The sequence below is a fragment of the Corvus cornix genome, chromosome 2, assembly GCF_000738735.6.
Source record: "Corvus cornix cornix isolate S_Up_H32 chromosome 2, ASM73873v5, whole genome shotgun sequence".
In the NCBI taxonomy this organism is placed as follows: Eukaryota; Metazoa; Chordata; class Aves; order Passeriformes; family Corvidae; genus Corvus; species Corvus cornix.
In genome coordinates, this window is record NC_046333.1 from 942,032 (window position 1) to 957,853 (window position 15,822).

General features: G+C 52.9%; 1 protein-coding gene across 1 annotated transcript in view; it reads left to right on the plus strand.

Moving 5' to 3' along the window:
* The window catches only part of SETD2 (SET domain containing 2, histone lysine methyltransferase), a 50,764-nt gene that overhangs the window by 30,554 nt on the left and 4,388 nt on the right, over window positions 1-15,822 (plus strand). Inside the window, 6 exon segments of the mRNA XM_039548326.1 lie at window positions 7,062-7,110; window positions 7,581-7,761; window positions 10,088-10,763; window positions 11,738-11,872; window positions 11,979-12,118; window positions 13,052-13,163. Of these exon segments, the coding sequence (XP_039404260.1) occupies window positions 7,062-7,110; window positions 7,581-7,761; window positions 10,088-10,763; window positions 11,738-11,872; window positions 11,979-12,118; window positions 13,052-13,163 (1,293 nt within the window).

The following is a 15,822-nucleotide window of genomic DNA, read 5'->3' on the forward strand; positions in this document are numbered from 1 at the left end:
TTATTTCATATTCCTTATATTCAAGGGCAGGAGGGGTGGGAGCCTCTTTAAGAAGTCCAAACCCAGTGATTCCTGGGGATCCAGCAGGAATTGAAGGTGCTGCTGCAATTCCAGCTTCCTGTGGGCTTGGTGGCTCTTCTGCCCTTCTCTCAATCAACCACCAGCCCAGCTTTAATTACTGGAAGTAGTTTTAAGCAAATTCATGTTTTCTGATGCATCACAGAGCTAAGGAGTTTATTTACCCATTGGCTTTGATAATGAGTAATGATTGAAGGAGGTTAATTAAAATAACGGGTGTTAATTGTGCTGCGGCACCAGCGCAGGTGGAGGAGACCTCACCTTAAGCTTTGCTTGTGCCATTCTGTAGCTACAAACATCAGGATTTAGAAATGCAGAGATTCCCAGGAGAATTCAGGGACATTTTGCCTCAGTCTGAATTTTTCAGGAGGATCAGACACTCCCGGGAAATTCACAGTTTTGGGCACAATCATTTGTGCCACAAATCTTGGAGGGGGAAGAAGGGAGGTGACTGAAATCCATTTCTGCAGAGAGGCTGGGTTGTGGTTTGGTGTTTTCCTCCCCTTTGTTCCGAGTGGATCTGATCCTTTACCAGCTTTGAATTTGCAGACTCTTGGTGTGCTTTTCCTCTTGAAGCGACACCGTCAGGTTGGATTTGTGGTTAAAGAGGAAAAAGTCCTTTTCCGTCATTGCCAAGAGAATTGTTAAGGTTGGAAAAGACCTCCCAAGATCAAGTCCAACCTGTTTTAAACTGAAAGTTAAGGCAGGCCTTAGTCCCGCTCTGCTTTGGAGACTTGTTTTGGGTATCCAGACGGAGTTTTTCCTTTGGAACCGCTGTGTTCCCTTCCACGTGCATGGGACAGCACAGAGAAAATGATAAAATATTGGTAAAACGTGTGAAATTTCACAAAACTCCCCCAAAACATTGGTCTGAGACCAGATTTGATCTGACGGTGTCGTTTTATCCCCAAGATTTGTGTTTTCTTTGGAGCTTGGAGAAGCTCAGCTTGGGAATCTACAGAATTTTGTTGAAGTTGTGGTTGGACCATGGAGTCCTGCCACAGTCCCGTATTTTAGAGGTGGATTCTCATCCTCTCCGTGTATTTATTAATGAGGTTGTGGTCTGCTTGTAGGGATGGGGTTGGATCTCACGAGCTTGGAGTGTAATCCCAGCAAATCCATCCCAAAAAAGCCGGATCGTGACACGGGGCTGTGACAGCTCGTTTCTCTCTAAAACAATTGTAGGGAAGCTGGGAGCTGGGAATTTATCCTGTGCTGGACTTTTTCATGGCTCGGGGAGTTAACTGCCTCTGTCCACCTCTCACCTCATGAGGTGCCACCAAAGCCCGCCCCGGATGTCTAAAAGACAAATCCAAGCTGGAAGGGGGATGGCTCAATCACCCCCAGGTGCCTTTCCCGGCACATCCGAGCTTTGGAAAAGCCGGGTTTTTGGGGCGGTGGAACACCTGGCCTTGGCTGGGGGGCGGGAGGGTCGGAAACGTCGTGACTTAAGCGCTGTCCTCTCCAGCCTTGCTGATGACCCCCTTGTAATTTCCACCGTTTCCATCCAGCTTCTCCGGGCAGCCAGAGCTGACCAAGGGGCTCCTTTTCTCCAACTCCGTGCGGAAGAAGGGAGAGGACATAGCGTGAAGAGCCGGGAAGATGGTTGGGAAGCTGGATGATGCATGAGCAGTGTGATAGGTGAAAGGAGGACAGAGGTGGTTAACTCGGGGATGCCGACGTTATTTTGGTGCGTCCATTGCCGGCAATGGACGTCGCTCCGGGGAAATCCCAGCTCCTGGCCTGAAAGGATTAAGTGAGCTTAATTTTTTTCTCTACCTCTACACACAGGACTTTTAAGTCCTTCCAGGGCTCCAACACTCCGACTCCGTGAGGAGTGCTGGCCACGGCCACACCCCTGGCACAACACCACACACACTCCCATTCCCAGCGGGATGAGTTTTCAGCCCGGGCTCGTGGGCGCCGTTCCCGCTGTCCGAGGAAGCGCCGCATGGCTTCTCCCGGGCTGAAAACTCCCTCCCAGTGCCAAAGGCTGCCTGCTGGGCACCCGGCAGGGGCACAGGTGCTGGTTCCACGTGGTTCCTCCGGGTGGATTGCGCTCAGGTAAGGCTCCGTGGGCTGATCCGTGTGGAGAGGCCCGTGCTGGAGGTGACACGTGGTGCGATGGCCAACAGACCTCTCGGAAGCACCGGAACACGCCGTAGGGCCAAGCTTGGGAAGCTCTTCCCAACGTCTACTTGATGGCTGAGGTTGAGTAGCTGAGCTGAGGGACAGGAGAGGACATTTTGGTGCCACTCTGCCTCAGGTGGGACCGAGTTTTGGGAATCTTCCTCCACCCCAGAGGAGGCCCTCACCTTCTGGGAAAGGGCAGTTGGGAGTTGTGGCTCTGAGGGTCCACAGGCCCTTTCCTTGTGAGTTGGAGAGGGTATTGGTTTTAGGAAAAGTCTTTTGGAAGAGCCAGCCTTGTGTTTAAACGGTTTCAGTTGGACACTTCTGACCTTCCAGGCATTTGCAGTGACTTGGAGCTCAAGGCTGAGCCCTCACCCTGACTTAGGCCAAAGTGGCCTTTTTTTTTTTGCTCCCATCTGGGAGCTTAATAATCATGGAATCAGGGAATTGATAGGGTTGGAAAAACCCTCCGAGACCATTGAGCCCAACTCTTCCCCCAGCACTGCCAAGGCCACCCCTGACCCTGTCCCCAAGTGCCACATCCACAGGGCTGTTAAATCCCTCCAGCAATGGGCACTCCACCCCTGCCCTGGGAAGCTGTGCCAGGGCTGGACAGCCCTTTCCAGGAGGAATATTCCCAATATCCAACCTGAGCCTGCCCTGGAGGCCACTTCACCCTGAATGGGACATCTTGGGTGACCAAGGCCAAAGGCGCTTCCATCTTCCCCTGGGGTGATCTTTCCGAGTCTGCTCTGATTTATCCTGGTAACGCCCGGTGAAGCTGCTCTTGTCTGTCCCTTTCCCAGTGAAGCCTTCCTGGAGTGCCTGGCTCTGGCTCTGGCTCTGGCTCTGGCTCGTGCATCCCATGTTTTAATGGGGAATTTTATAATTTGTTATAACTTAGAGAAAGGAATAGTTTGAGAAAACAATAGGATTGGGGAGCGGCCAGGCCGGGGTTTGCTGTGGGATTTTCTGGCCTTCCAGCAGGGATTTCGTGGTGTTGGTCCTTCCTCTTGCTCTGCCCCATCCCTTGGGATCACGCTGGAGCTGCAGAGGGAAGAGAGGAGAGGAGGGAGGAAGGGAAGGAAGAGCATCCAGCCGCGTAGGGGATGGATTTGGTTGAGTTGTGTTCCTTCAACAATTCAGCAGAAGTTCATAGAGTTGTAGGATAAACTCCTGGAATCCTTAAGGTTGGAAAAGACCTCTAAGATCATCAAATCCAACCGTTAATTCAGGAGTGATTGGCAGCTGAGGGACGGATTCAGGGAGGAGGTTCCATCAAGGCACAATCTTCCTTTCCCACTGCTGCGTCTTTCGAGTCCTGACTCGATCCTGCAGCTCTCTTCCCTTTCCCAAGCCAAGGCTGGCTTGTGCCTGAGGCTGGACAGCCTAAATCCCATTTTTCCCCCCTCTTTTGTGTCGAACAGACTCGTGTCACTTTTCCTTCTGCGTTTAATTTTCCGTGCAATCCCTTCAAAGCTGTGCTGGAAGCTCGGGAGCCATTTGGAGCCCGTTAGCGGCGGTCGCGTTGATTGAGGAATTCTGCAGCTCCGAGCCAGCAGCTTCCGTTTCCCAAAATAAAATCGACGTTTCTTGGGACTTTCCCCAGCCTGGTCTGACCACCATCTGCTTCTCATGGAGCAATTTGGACAAGTCCTTCCGTTTGTTCCTGGTTCAAAGCCTTTGCTGTCTCCATCTTCCCACGTGGATGCTGGAGGCTCCACCGCGTAGAGCTGGAGTTGCTCTCCAGCAGGACGGAGCTCACTCCCTGCTCATAATGACCTTGGATTTTGGGCTTCCTGGACTTTTTAGGGCTGGCCAGTTGGTTGGGATGGATCCTGGAACGGGCTCCCCCAGTGCCCTGGTGAACCTCAAGCGAGGTGTGGCAGGAGCGGCAGTGCCGGGGGTGCTGAGTCCCCTTACTCCAGGTGCTCCATATCCTCCTTCTCTTCCCACCGAGCCTTTTCCCAGTAATTTCCCATTCCCCATCCTGCTCTTTAATGGGACAGATCCTTTTTAGGAGCTGGGGAGTTGGTGTGGTTTAGCTCTTCCCAACACTCGTGTTGTCCTTCCCCTCTGGGCAGCTCATCCACGATCCCGTTCCTCGGTGGCTCCTCATTCCCTCTGGGAGCAGCCCTGGGGCAGATTTGGGGGGATTTTTTTGGATGTGCTGCTCTGAAAATGAACATTTTTAGGAGTTTAATGTGGGAAAGAAAGAAATGAAATTGGGAAACCCATTGCTGGGAGGTGATTTTGGGGCTTCAGGACCTGCGCCTGTGGTCACTTCCATCCCACACGAGGTGGTGAGAGGCAAGATCATCCCTGCCATCCACAACCATGGAATTCTGTGGGAAAATAAAATCAAATCCATAAATTATGGCTGGATGGGGCTTGGAGCATCCTGGGCTGGCGGGAGGTTCCCTGACCGTGGTGGGGATTGGAATTGGATGAGCTTCAAGGTCCCTTCCAGCCCAAACCTTTCCATGATTCCATGATATGGGACATGGCAGAGATGACATCATTCATAAATACATAAATCCTATATAATTATGGGCTCCTCCTGCATCCCTCCCCACCCCAAACATGGAGCTGCTGCTTTGTTTCTTTACTTTTAATCTGAAAACCCCTGGATTTGGAGTCTTTTAACCCATAGCAAACACACAAACAGATAAAAACAACTAAAAAATGTCATTTTAATGGAATTTTAATGCCTCTCTTTTTTGTAGATCCTTCAAACTGCACGTGCTGTGTCCAAGCTCTATGGAAAAGCAAAAATATCTTTAAAAACCTAAAAAACTTGGCCCAAATCCCCTTTTTTTTTTTAACCAGCAGCAGCACTTTTGAAGTGGTTTTGCCTCGTGGACAAACCACAACGGGGTTTCTTCTCCTTTCCTTTTATTCACTAAAGGAAATTCTCGTTTTTAGCCCATCCAGGCCTGGGGGTGGACACGTTGCTAATGAGCCCCCTGAGCCACCCTTTAATTAATTCCCAAACAGCTTTAAAAACTCGAGGAATTAAAAAAAAAAAAAAGATACTCTTTAAAATCTGAGAGTCAAATCAAGGTAAACTCCACATTTCTGAGCTCGTGGGAGCTTTAAATTCCCACCTGGAGCAGCCTTCTCCCCTCAGGAACAGTTGAATCCGTCTTTTTTCCCACTCTGTCTCATCCAGGGCCTAAATGAAAGGAGATTTTCGGGAAGATGCCCTGGGAAAGCTGGAATGTCAGCTCAGCTCCTGACAGCAATTTCTTTGTGTGGAACTGAGCATCTCCTTCATGATTCCGTGGGGTTTGTTTTGGGAGGCAGCTGCAGCTCCATCAGGGATGCCCCATCAGGCGCAAAGCAGCTGGAAACAACTGGGAATTCTTGGGAATGCTGTATTCCTTCAGGAAGGGAACAGAGCTAGGGCTTGATAGAAGCTGGAATGAAACAAAAAGGAGCTTTTTATTCCAAGCTTTCAGGGCTTGGACAGTCAGGAATGTAAATGTAAAACCTCTGTAGGATCATGAGCGTCGCTGAGATGAAATGGGATTTACACTGAGAGTGCCAGAAGATTCCAATTAAAAATACAGCAGAGCATGGGAAGGTGCTAATCAACCTCATTCCTAATTGTGGGGGTGCACAGTTGCTTCCAATGACGTGGGAAGAGTTGGTGCTGCACACTCCAGTGGGGTTTAGCAGGGCTGTTCTGCTAAAGCTGGGCTTTAGGGAAGTTCTGATCCTCATTCCCAGCTCTTCTTCCCTTCCTTCCCACGGTGCCATCTCCACCAGACCTTTGGGATCATCCCATCCCACCCCTGGATGGGCAGGGACACCTCCCACCATCCCAGGCTGCTCCCAGCCCCAATGTCCAGCCTGGCCTTGGGCACTGCCAGGGATCCAGGGGCAGCCCCAGCTGCTCTGGCAATTCCAGCCCAGCCCCTCCCCACCCTCCCAGCCAGCAATTCCCAATTCCCAATCTCCCATCCATCCCTGCCCTCTGGCACTGGGAAGCCATTCCCTGTGTCCTGTCCCTCCAGGCCTTGTCCCCAGTCCCTCTGCAGCTCTCCTGGAGCCCCTTTAGGCCCTGCAAGGGGCTCGGAGCTCTCCCTGTGTCCTTCCCTTCTCCAGGGGAACATTCCCAGCTCTCCCAGCCTGGCTCCAGAGGGGCTCCAGCCCTGGAGCAGCTCCGGGGCCTTCTCTGGACTCTCTCCTGTGCTGAGGGAGGAGCTGGATGAGCAGAGGGTTTGGACTTTGCTGCCATTGAAGGAGTGCTGGACGCTGGGGTCTGATCTCAGCAGCTTCAGCAGGTCCTTGGTCGAAGGGGTTGCTCGAAGCTGGGCCTTGGCCTCCTGCTCATTGCCCTTGGGATGCTCCAACATCAAACACCAGACCATGGGAACATCATGGAAACGTGAACCCTGTCCCCAGTGAGGCTCTTGGGAGCTGGGAGAAGCCCAGGGATGGTCCATGAGCAGATGTTGGCCACCAGAGCCAGGAGCACAGACCCATGGAATGTCTGCAGTGGGAATCACCAAGCCCAACTCCCTGCTCCTAGCAGGACAATCTGAAACTGCCCTGGAGACCAGGACAGGGACAGCAGGAGGTGCTGGTGGGACACTCTTACCTCCCCACAGAATGTGTAGCACCCTACAGCTCTGCCCAGAGCTCTTGGCCCAAAATTCCACCTAAATCCATCAAAAATCAGACCCTGAGCAGAGGAGATAAGTGGAGAGCACCACAAAACCCCCAGAACTTTCCCTCAAGAGACCCTTTTTTGGGGGTTCCCTATCAAGGATTTACACGGTTCTCGGCTCTTTGGGGTGGTTTTGGGAGCAGCTGGAATTCTGACCGTGCCCGTGCCTTTTCCACAGGAGGTGTATCGCATCCCGAAGAAGAGCCAAGCGGAAAAGGAGAGCAGTGGTAAGTCCTCACCTTTTCCATGTTCTCCTCTTCTCCCATGGAAATGCTTCATTTTCCCAGCTGGGAATGCCGAGGGATGCTCTGCCTGTGCAGCTCCTGGGATAGGGAGGATAACCTGAGCGGTGGGTGGTGGGAGACGGAGCCCTGAGGGTGGCATGGGGCAACCTAGAATTAAAATCATGGAATTGGTGAGCTTGGAAAAACCCTGCAAAATTGAGTCCAACTGTCCCCCAGCGCCGCCAAGGCCACCGCTGAGCCACATCCCCAAGTGTCACATCCACGTGGCTTTTAAATCCCTCCAGCAATGGGGACTCCACCCCTGGACAGCCCTTTCCAAGAGGAATATTCCCAAATCCAACCTGAGCCTTCCCTGGTGCAACTCGAGGCTGTTTCCTCTTGTTCTAAGAGAGGGATACTCTAAATACTCCGAATGATAAAAATTTCCCCCCTCTTCCCTGTTTTCCCAACAGCTGACCGTGGGAGAGAGACAGCCGGGCTCCGGGATCAGACCCCTACTCCCAAGAACCCCATCCTGAGCCGGGAGCGGGATCCGGAGCGGCAGAGCCAGAGCAAGGAGAGGAAGAGACGCAGAGATTCCCTGTCCCCGCCGTCCTCGGGCTACGAGCGGGGGACAAAGAGGCCAGAGGACAGGCAAGTGCTGGCAGGGATCCACCATATTCCAGGGATCTGCTGTAATCCTGGGTAAAATCTGCAGGAAAAACGGTCCTGGAGATCTTTGAAATCGCCCAGGGCTGGGGAAGGGAGTTTTCTCCTGGAGCAATCCTGGTGGTGAGATCTGTTCCCGGGAGCTGGGCGGTTCTGTGGTGTTGGTGGCTTCTTCTCTGGGATGAGCTGCATCTCCATCTTCAGGCGTGTTTTGGGAATGAGGTGGGAAATGAGGAAAGCTGTGCCAGCTCCTGCACAGAAATTAGGGATCGTGGAATGGTTTGGGTTGGAAGGACCTTAAAGCCCATCCAGTGCCATGGGGACACCTTCCACTGTCCCAGGGTGCTCCAAACCCCAGTGTCCAGCCTGGCCTGGGGCACTGCCAGGGCTGGGGAATCCAGGAATTCCAGGATGCAGCCCTCCTAATGCAAAGGGCTCCCTGGGTCCTTCAAAACCCATTCCCTTCTCCTCCTCCTCCTCTTCCTGGTGTGCTGGGAATTATTCTGAACTTGGAGCAATCCCTGCCTGAACAGGAGGGAGCAGTGCCCAAACCAGGACTTCTAACTCCAAAACTTCCTTGTCTGAGTAATTATTCCCTGCATATTCCTTCAAGGACAACAATCCAGGGAGCTGTGATCCCAGCAGGCCGGTGCCGTGTCTCCTGCCTTTCCTTGGGAACGGTGGCATCACTGCCAGGGCAGAGAATGCGACTCCTAATAAAGAGAAGGAAAATATTCCATGTCTTGGAGCTCAGAGTGGCTGGAGATCGTGTTAAAGGCAGGAAAAATACCAGGGAATTTCCTTTCAAGAATTCCGTTCTCTGTTGTCCCTCTCAAAGCCGCTCCGTAATTAGGGAACAATTGGTGCCGAGTCAGCCAGACGAGGAAACCTCGCGTTGAGCTGAGCCGGGAAAGTTGGAAACATCTGGAGAAAAAATACAGATGTAAATCTATCCCCCTGGAACGAGGCTGGAAACATCCCCAGGAAGTAAATCCTGGATTTTCAGGGTTGTTCTAAACAGAACAAGCGGTTCTTTTGGGTGAGGAGTTGCTGCTCTGACTCTTCCTCCTGTGCCGTGTCCGTGAAGGAGCAACATCCTTCTCTGGGAATGTTCTCCCCACTCTGAGCATCCCCCGTTGTTATCCCAAGGATTTAATAAGGAAAATAACCGAATGGATGGAGAAGGGAACGCTAAACCCTCGGTTTCCTTCTCCCCACTCCCTCCACGCCGGCTGCTTCTCCTCCAAACTCTGCAGGCAGTGCCAGGAAAGACTTTAATTAGGGAAACCAAACTCCTCACGGCAATGAGGTTCCCATTAACGGATCCTGCAGCTCCTCTGGGAATGCCAGGAAACAGCTCCAGCGGATCTGTTGGTAGCAATGTGCTTTTGATATGTAAATGGATCCCAGGGCCACGGAATATGTGGAGAATATCCTGGATGCTTTGTAGAATCCATTATGTTCAGGCTGCAAAGCATTTTTCCTTGTGATCCCTGTTTTACCACACTCGTAACGTCTGGAAATATCCACCTTTGATCTGAAATTTTCCTTGGTTGGGCTTTGATCAAAGTCCTTAGGCTTTTTCTTTTTTTTTCCCCCTCCTTCTTTAATTCCCTGGAAAAATCCCTCCAGCTGCTCTGTGTTTTGGGATGAAAACTCTTAAGGAATTAAAGCCCCATACACACCATTATTTTTTGAAGCTGAAGTTGTGGTCTGGGAAGGAGCAGAATTCCCAACAGGAATGTGCTGTTTGTGACTCCCTTGTTCTTTGCCATGTCTGCAGCTCCCGTGTCGGGGTTCCGGACTGGAAAGATGGAATTCTCATTCCAGCTCTGGAATTTGAGGGGGAAGGTGCCGTGGTGTGAGTTGCTCCTGTTTGGGAGCCTCTTCCAAATTCCTTGTTGGTCCTGCTTTAGGAGAACACGGCAGAGTGTTTCCAGCATTTTGGGATACCCTGCTGGTTGTGACCTTTCCTTGGGTTCTCTGGGAGATGTTCCCTCGCTCTCCAGGTATCCCGGAGCAGCTCCTCCAACTTCTCTGGCACCTTTGCATCTCCATCAGCACCAGGCTGATGTTGGCCAATCCATCGGGATTGCTGACCCCCTGCCCTGGCTCCCTGTGGGGGAGCAGGACCAGCGGGGTGTTGGTGTTTCTCTTGAGTTGCTCAAACAGCTGGAAAAAAGGGAATGCTTTTAGGAATCGCCACTGTTGTTGGGCATTCCAGGTTTCCCACCCTCCCTTTTGCTGCTGGAGCCCTGGGCCGGCAGCTTCCTGAGGCCTCACAGCCCTTTCCCTGTTCCCTCTCTCCCAGGTATGACACGCCAGCATCTTCCAAGAAGAAGGTCCGGCCCAAGGACCGCAACAAGCTGTCCACGGAGGAGCGCCGGAAGCTCTTCGAGCAGGAGGTGGCCCAACGGGAAGCCCAGAAACAGCAACAGCAGCTCCAAAACCTGGGAATGACGTCCCCGCTTCCCTACGACTCCATGGGCTACGGAACGCCCCACCACAGCTTCATCGGATACCCGCCGGGGTACCCCATGCAGGCCTACGTGGACCCCAGCAACCCCAACGCCGGCAAGGTGCTGCTGCCCACGCCCACCATGGACTCCATGTGCTCTCCGGCGGGATACGAGCATTCCCAGACTTTGGTGGGGCACACGGTGGAGCCCGCCCTGAGCACGCCGCAGCCGGTGCCCGTTGTCCAGCACGTGGCCACCACCATGGAGGTGACCACCCCGCAGTACGTGGCCCAGAGCGACACCGTGGTGCACCAGGAGGCCAACGTGGCCGTGCTGCCGGTGGCCGCCGCCGGCGCGGTGCAGAGCCAGAGCTACGGGGTGTGGGATTCCAGCCAGCAGCCCGTGGCTGTCCAGCAGCCCTATTCCCCGGCCCAGTCCCAACCGGCCATCTACTACCAGGGCCAGACCTGCCAGACCGTCTACGGAGTGACCTCTCCCTACTCGCAGACCACCCCACCCATCGTCCAGGTAATTCCAGCTGGGAACACCAGGGGAGCCAGCTGGGAATTGAGTTATTCACTGTTGCTTCTCTTGTTGGAGCATCTTCTTAGCTCTTCTCAGGGAACTTCCTGCCCAGGAGTAGGAGAAAAGCACATTCCAGGGCATTTCCCATCTACAAACGGCATGAATTAGAGAATCATGGAATCTGGGAATGTGTTGGGTTGGAAGAACCTTAAAGAACATCCCAATCCACCTCCTGCCGTGGGCAGGGACACCTTCCACTGGCCCAGGGTGCTCCAAGCCCCAATGTCCAACCTGGCCTTGGGCATTCCAAGGGATGGGGGATATAGAACACTTCCAGGGATGGGGGATAGAACACTTCCAGGGATGGGGGATATAGAACACTTCCAGGGATGGGGGATATAGAACACTTCCAGGGATTGGGGATAGAACACTTCCAGGGATGGGGGATATAGAACACTTCCAGGGATGGGGGATATAGAACACTTCCAGGGATGGGGGATATAGAACACTTCCAGGGATGGGGGATATAGAACACTTCCAGGGATGATGATTCCATAGTCCTTGGGGCAAATCAGGAACTTGCAGCTTGCAGGAATGTTTCAGAACCTCTTTAGAGAAGTTGTGTTGGTTTCTTGACTGTTGAAGGGAGGTTTGTGGGCAGGAGCTGAGTAAACGAGTAAAACGTGGATGCGGGAGCTCAGCTTCCACTGGCTTTTGGAAGTGGGAGTCTGGAGCTACCAGAATTAATCACATTCCAAAAATCTAAGGATAATATTGGGAAGGAATTGCTGGCTGGGAGGGTGGGGAGGGGCTGGGCTGGAATTGCCAGAGCAGCTGTGGCTGCCCCTGGATCCCTGGCAGTGCCCAAGGCCAGGCTGGACATTGGGGCTTGGAGCAGCCTGGGACCTGGTGGAAGCTGCTCTCCTCTAGCAAAGGTTTTTTTGGGAAAACCAGCTGAGTGTGATTCCCTGTTCCAGAGCTATGCCCAGCCAGGTCTGCAGTACATCCAGGGCCAGCAGATCTACACGGCTCATCCGCAGGGAGTCATCGTGCAGCCCCCCACGGCCGTCACCACCATCGTGGCAGCCGGACAGCCCCAGCCCATCCAGCAGGTGAGGACTGCTGGATCCAAAGGGATGGGGAGGGTTTTCCCATGGGATAAAGAGCTCTCAGGGCACCTCATGACTTTTTTCTTCATCCCTTCCGTGCTGTTTCCAGCCTGAGCTGGTGGTCACCAATAACCTCCTGGATCTGCCTCCGCCGTCCCCTCCCAAACCCAAAACCATCGTCCTCCCTCCCAACTGGAAAACGGCCCGGGACCCTGAGGGAAAGATCTACTACTACCACGTGGTCACCAGGTGAGTGTGGGCATCGCTGACCCCTGTCCCCAGGTGCCGCGGCCACAGGGCTTTGAGATCCCTCTGGGATGGGCACTCCAGCACTGTCCAGGGACAGCTGTTTCCATGAAGGAATTTTCCCAACCTGAACGTCCCCTGGCACAACTTGAGGCCGTTCCCTCTTGTCCTGTCGTTTGTTTCTTGGGAGAAGAGCCCAACTCCCACCTCCACAGCAAGGAACGCGATTTTCCCAATGTTTTCCCCACACCTTTCCCATTAGTTTTGGGAAGAACCAGGTTTTGGATCAATCCCTATGGAATTACCTGGAATTATAACGAATTTTAAGCTTCTAAAAAGGATTTTTTTTTACATTTCCAACACCGTGGGAGGTGTGGATGGGGATCCACCTCTGAAGGGATAAGCCAGGAATATTTTCTCCCATATCCATTTCCTGCTGTCAGTTCTTGTTCCTGGCACACATTTCTCTGCATCCGGTAATCTTTTCCATCTCCCTTTGGATTCCTCTCTGCTTCCTGGCACACCAACAGCAGGGCAGGAGACCTTCAAACACCTGGAACTGAAACCAGTCGAGCAGGAACTGGTGAACTGTGCTGGTTGGAAGTCTCGGGATGAGATGAGGAGGCCCAGCTGGGGTCTCTGCTGGGACATTCCCACCTTTCCATCCTGGGAATTTCATCCCGGTGATGAACATCCCTTGATCCCACAGCGTCACCATGGTGGAAAATGGTGCAAATTCCCTTTTTCCTGTTCTTCCTGCTTGGTTTTAACCTTCTCCAACTTAGAAATCGTCAAACTCAGCATCAGGAGCAAGACGAGGCCGCGAATTCCGCGTGTCAGGAATTCTGATGGCTGATGGACTCCGGATGTGCCAGCTGATGGGATAATCCATGAGCAGGTCCCGGTTTCTTTAAGGGTCTGTCTCCCTTCCTCCAGACAAACCCAGTGGGATCCTCCAACCTGGGACAGCCCCGGGGACGACGCCAGCCTGGAGCACGAGGCCGAGATGGACCTCGGGACCCCCACGTACGACGAGAACCCCATGAAGGTGAGGGAGGCAAATCCTTGGGAAGGACCATGGGATGGGAGGTCAGTGTGGATTCGGGGCGTGGCAGGGGGACAGAAGTGACCCCGGATCCTCTGGAGTGGCTCTGTTGGGGCTCGGCCGTTGCGGCCACAGCTCGAGTGGACACCGGACTTCCCTGAAGTTCTGCCCTGCATTCCAACCTCGTGTGTGGAGCTGGCCAAAAAAATGGGAATGAGGGGGAATAACACTGAGAAGGACAAACTGAGGGTGTAGCTTAGGAGCCTTTCCTGTATCTTTCTGATTCCTTAAAAAGCTGGAGAAGATCCATGGAAAGAAAGGAATCAATCCTCCCACTGCTCCGGTGCTCCCGCATTCCCGGGAGTGACTTTCCTGGAGGCGGAAGCAGCAGCACCCTGGAACCCTGCAGCACCCAGGAACATCCCACACGGCTGCTGTTGCCTTTCCATGTGCTGCCAGGATCCCAAGGGTTAATCCCATTCCCGGAACGCCTCCGAGTGCTCCAGCCAGGATTCCTGGCGAGTTCACTCCGCCAAAATTACGGACAAATATTTATCTCCCTGGAAAGAAATTAATTGGAAAATGAGCTCAGAGCTGGCACTCCCTGCACAGCCAGGAGCTGTTGCTTCCACAGGGGAATCCAGGGAAGCCTTTTCAAGGATTCTTACCCCTGGATCCGTGTCACCTTTATCCCATGGCATTCCCTGGAGATTCCGGGATCTCAGGATTGCAAATATTGTTGAAGGATGTTGGGATTGATGAAGAAAATGTTAATTTGAGGCTCTGAAGGGAGATTTGGAGCTGGAATAGCTGGGAGTTGCATCCCTGTGGAGGGATGAGCTGAAGTTCAGTGGTGCAGAGCAGCTTGGAGGTATCTGGGAGCATCCCTGGGATGGGAAGGAGGTGCTGAGGAGAAGGTTGGGCTCTTCCGAGTGAGGGAATAGAGCTGTGCTGGTGCTTTCCAGCTTGGGAATTGTTTTCCTATGGAATTTTGAGGGTCTCCGTGCTGCCTGCACAGCAGAGGGAGCAGCAAGGAATGATGCTCCCATGAATGTGGGGGTTTATCCCATAAACTGGGATGAGGAGGAGCTGAGGGCCGAGGTGACCATCCAAGGGCTTCACCTCGGGCCGGACATGAACTCCCTGCTCCTTCCAGGTTTTGCTGCTCGCTCCAAACCCCAAATCCCTGAATTTCCCTGAATCCATGAATCCCTCATTCCGAGATGAGCCGTGGCTCTGGCTGAACTCAGGGTGAGATGGTTCCAACTCACTCCAGAGCTTCAATTCCTTTTCTTCTGGGCCAGGATGGCCGGAAGGTCGGGATTTTCCTGGCACTGAATTCCCATGGTCACGGCTCCCGCCTCCGACGCTTCCACCCTGAAATTACAACCACATTCCTTGGATTTTTCACCCTGCTCCCCACCCCACACCTTTCCCAAGTGGATTAAACCCACCCAGGAGGGATTAAACCCACCGGCACCGCGGCTCCGGCGTCCGACAGCTGCGGCTGCTATTCCCGGTGTTCCTGGGCCGTGGGGGAGGATTTTGATGGAAAGGCACAAGAGGAGTGGGAAGCCAGGGTCGCCATTCCCTTTAAAACACCCTTGGAATCCTGTTTTTCCCCTTGGAAAACGGCTTTCTGGAGGGAGTGGCTCAGCAGGAAGGCTGGCAGGGACGCTGGGCTGGATGCCGAAGGTTTTGCATCCTTTTAAATGGAAAAAGCTTGGAATTGGGATGGGTTTGTCTGTGCCCGTTGGTTCTCCATGGAAAAGTCAGTGTCAACAGAGCAGATCCCAGCTGCTGGAGAAGAGAATCCCAGTCAGGCTCCTCCAGCTTTTCCCAAACATTTGGCTTCCTGATCCCATCCCAGGCTGGTTTTCCCACTGTTTTTGTGGCTTCTCCATTCCCGTCTCCTCCAGAGGCTGAAAAACAGCGACAGCACCATTTGGGGGCATTTTTCTGTGTTAGTTTTCCTGGCAGGCTTTGGATTATGGGATTACACTTCGGGGAGGTGAGGGAGGAAGGCCTTGATAAAGAGGTTTTGATATTAAAAGAAATTTAAAATGCAATTTTAGCCTAAAATTAGGGAAAATTCTCCGAGGAGGAATTGGCACTTTGGCACGAGGAGGAGCTTGGAAATGGAGCTTTTATTTCTCCTCCTCATTTTCCCTGCCAATTTTAGACACCGATTTTTCCCCTCATCCCACACGGAGAGGGATTGGATGGGGAAGGGTTTGGGGTGGAGAAGGGTTTAGGAATGGAGAAGGATTTGGGAATGGAAAAGGGTTTGGGAATGGAGAAGGATTCGGTGGTGGAGAAAGGATTGCTGATGGAGAAGGGATTCGTCATGGAGAAGGGTTTGGGAGTGGAGGAAGGATTGGTGGAGAAGGATTTCAGGATGGAGAAGGGTTTGGGGATGGAGAAAGAATTTGGGGGTGGATAATGGGTTGGTGATGGAGAAGGATTTTTGGGGTTGGACAAGGATTTCATGATGGAGAAGGGATTGGTGATGGAGAAGAGTTGGGGGATGGAGAAAGGGTTGGTGGAGAAAGATTTGGGGATGGAGAAGGATTTGGGGGTGGAGCAGGGTTTGCTGTAGAAGGCTTTGGGAATGATGAAGGGTTTGGGAAGGGTTTGGGAATGACGAGGGGTTTGGGAAGAA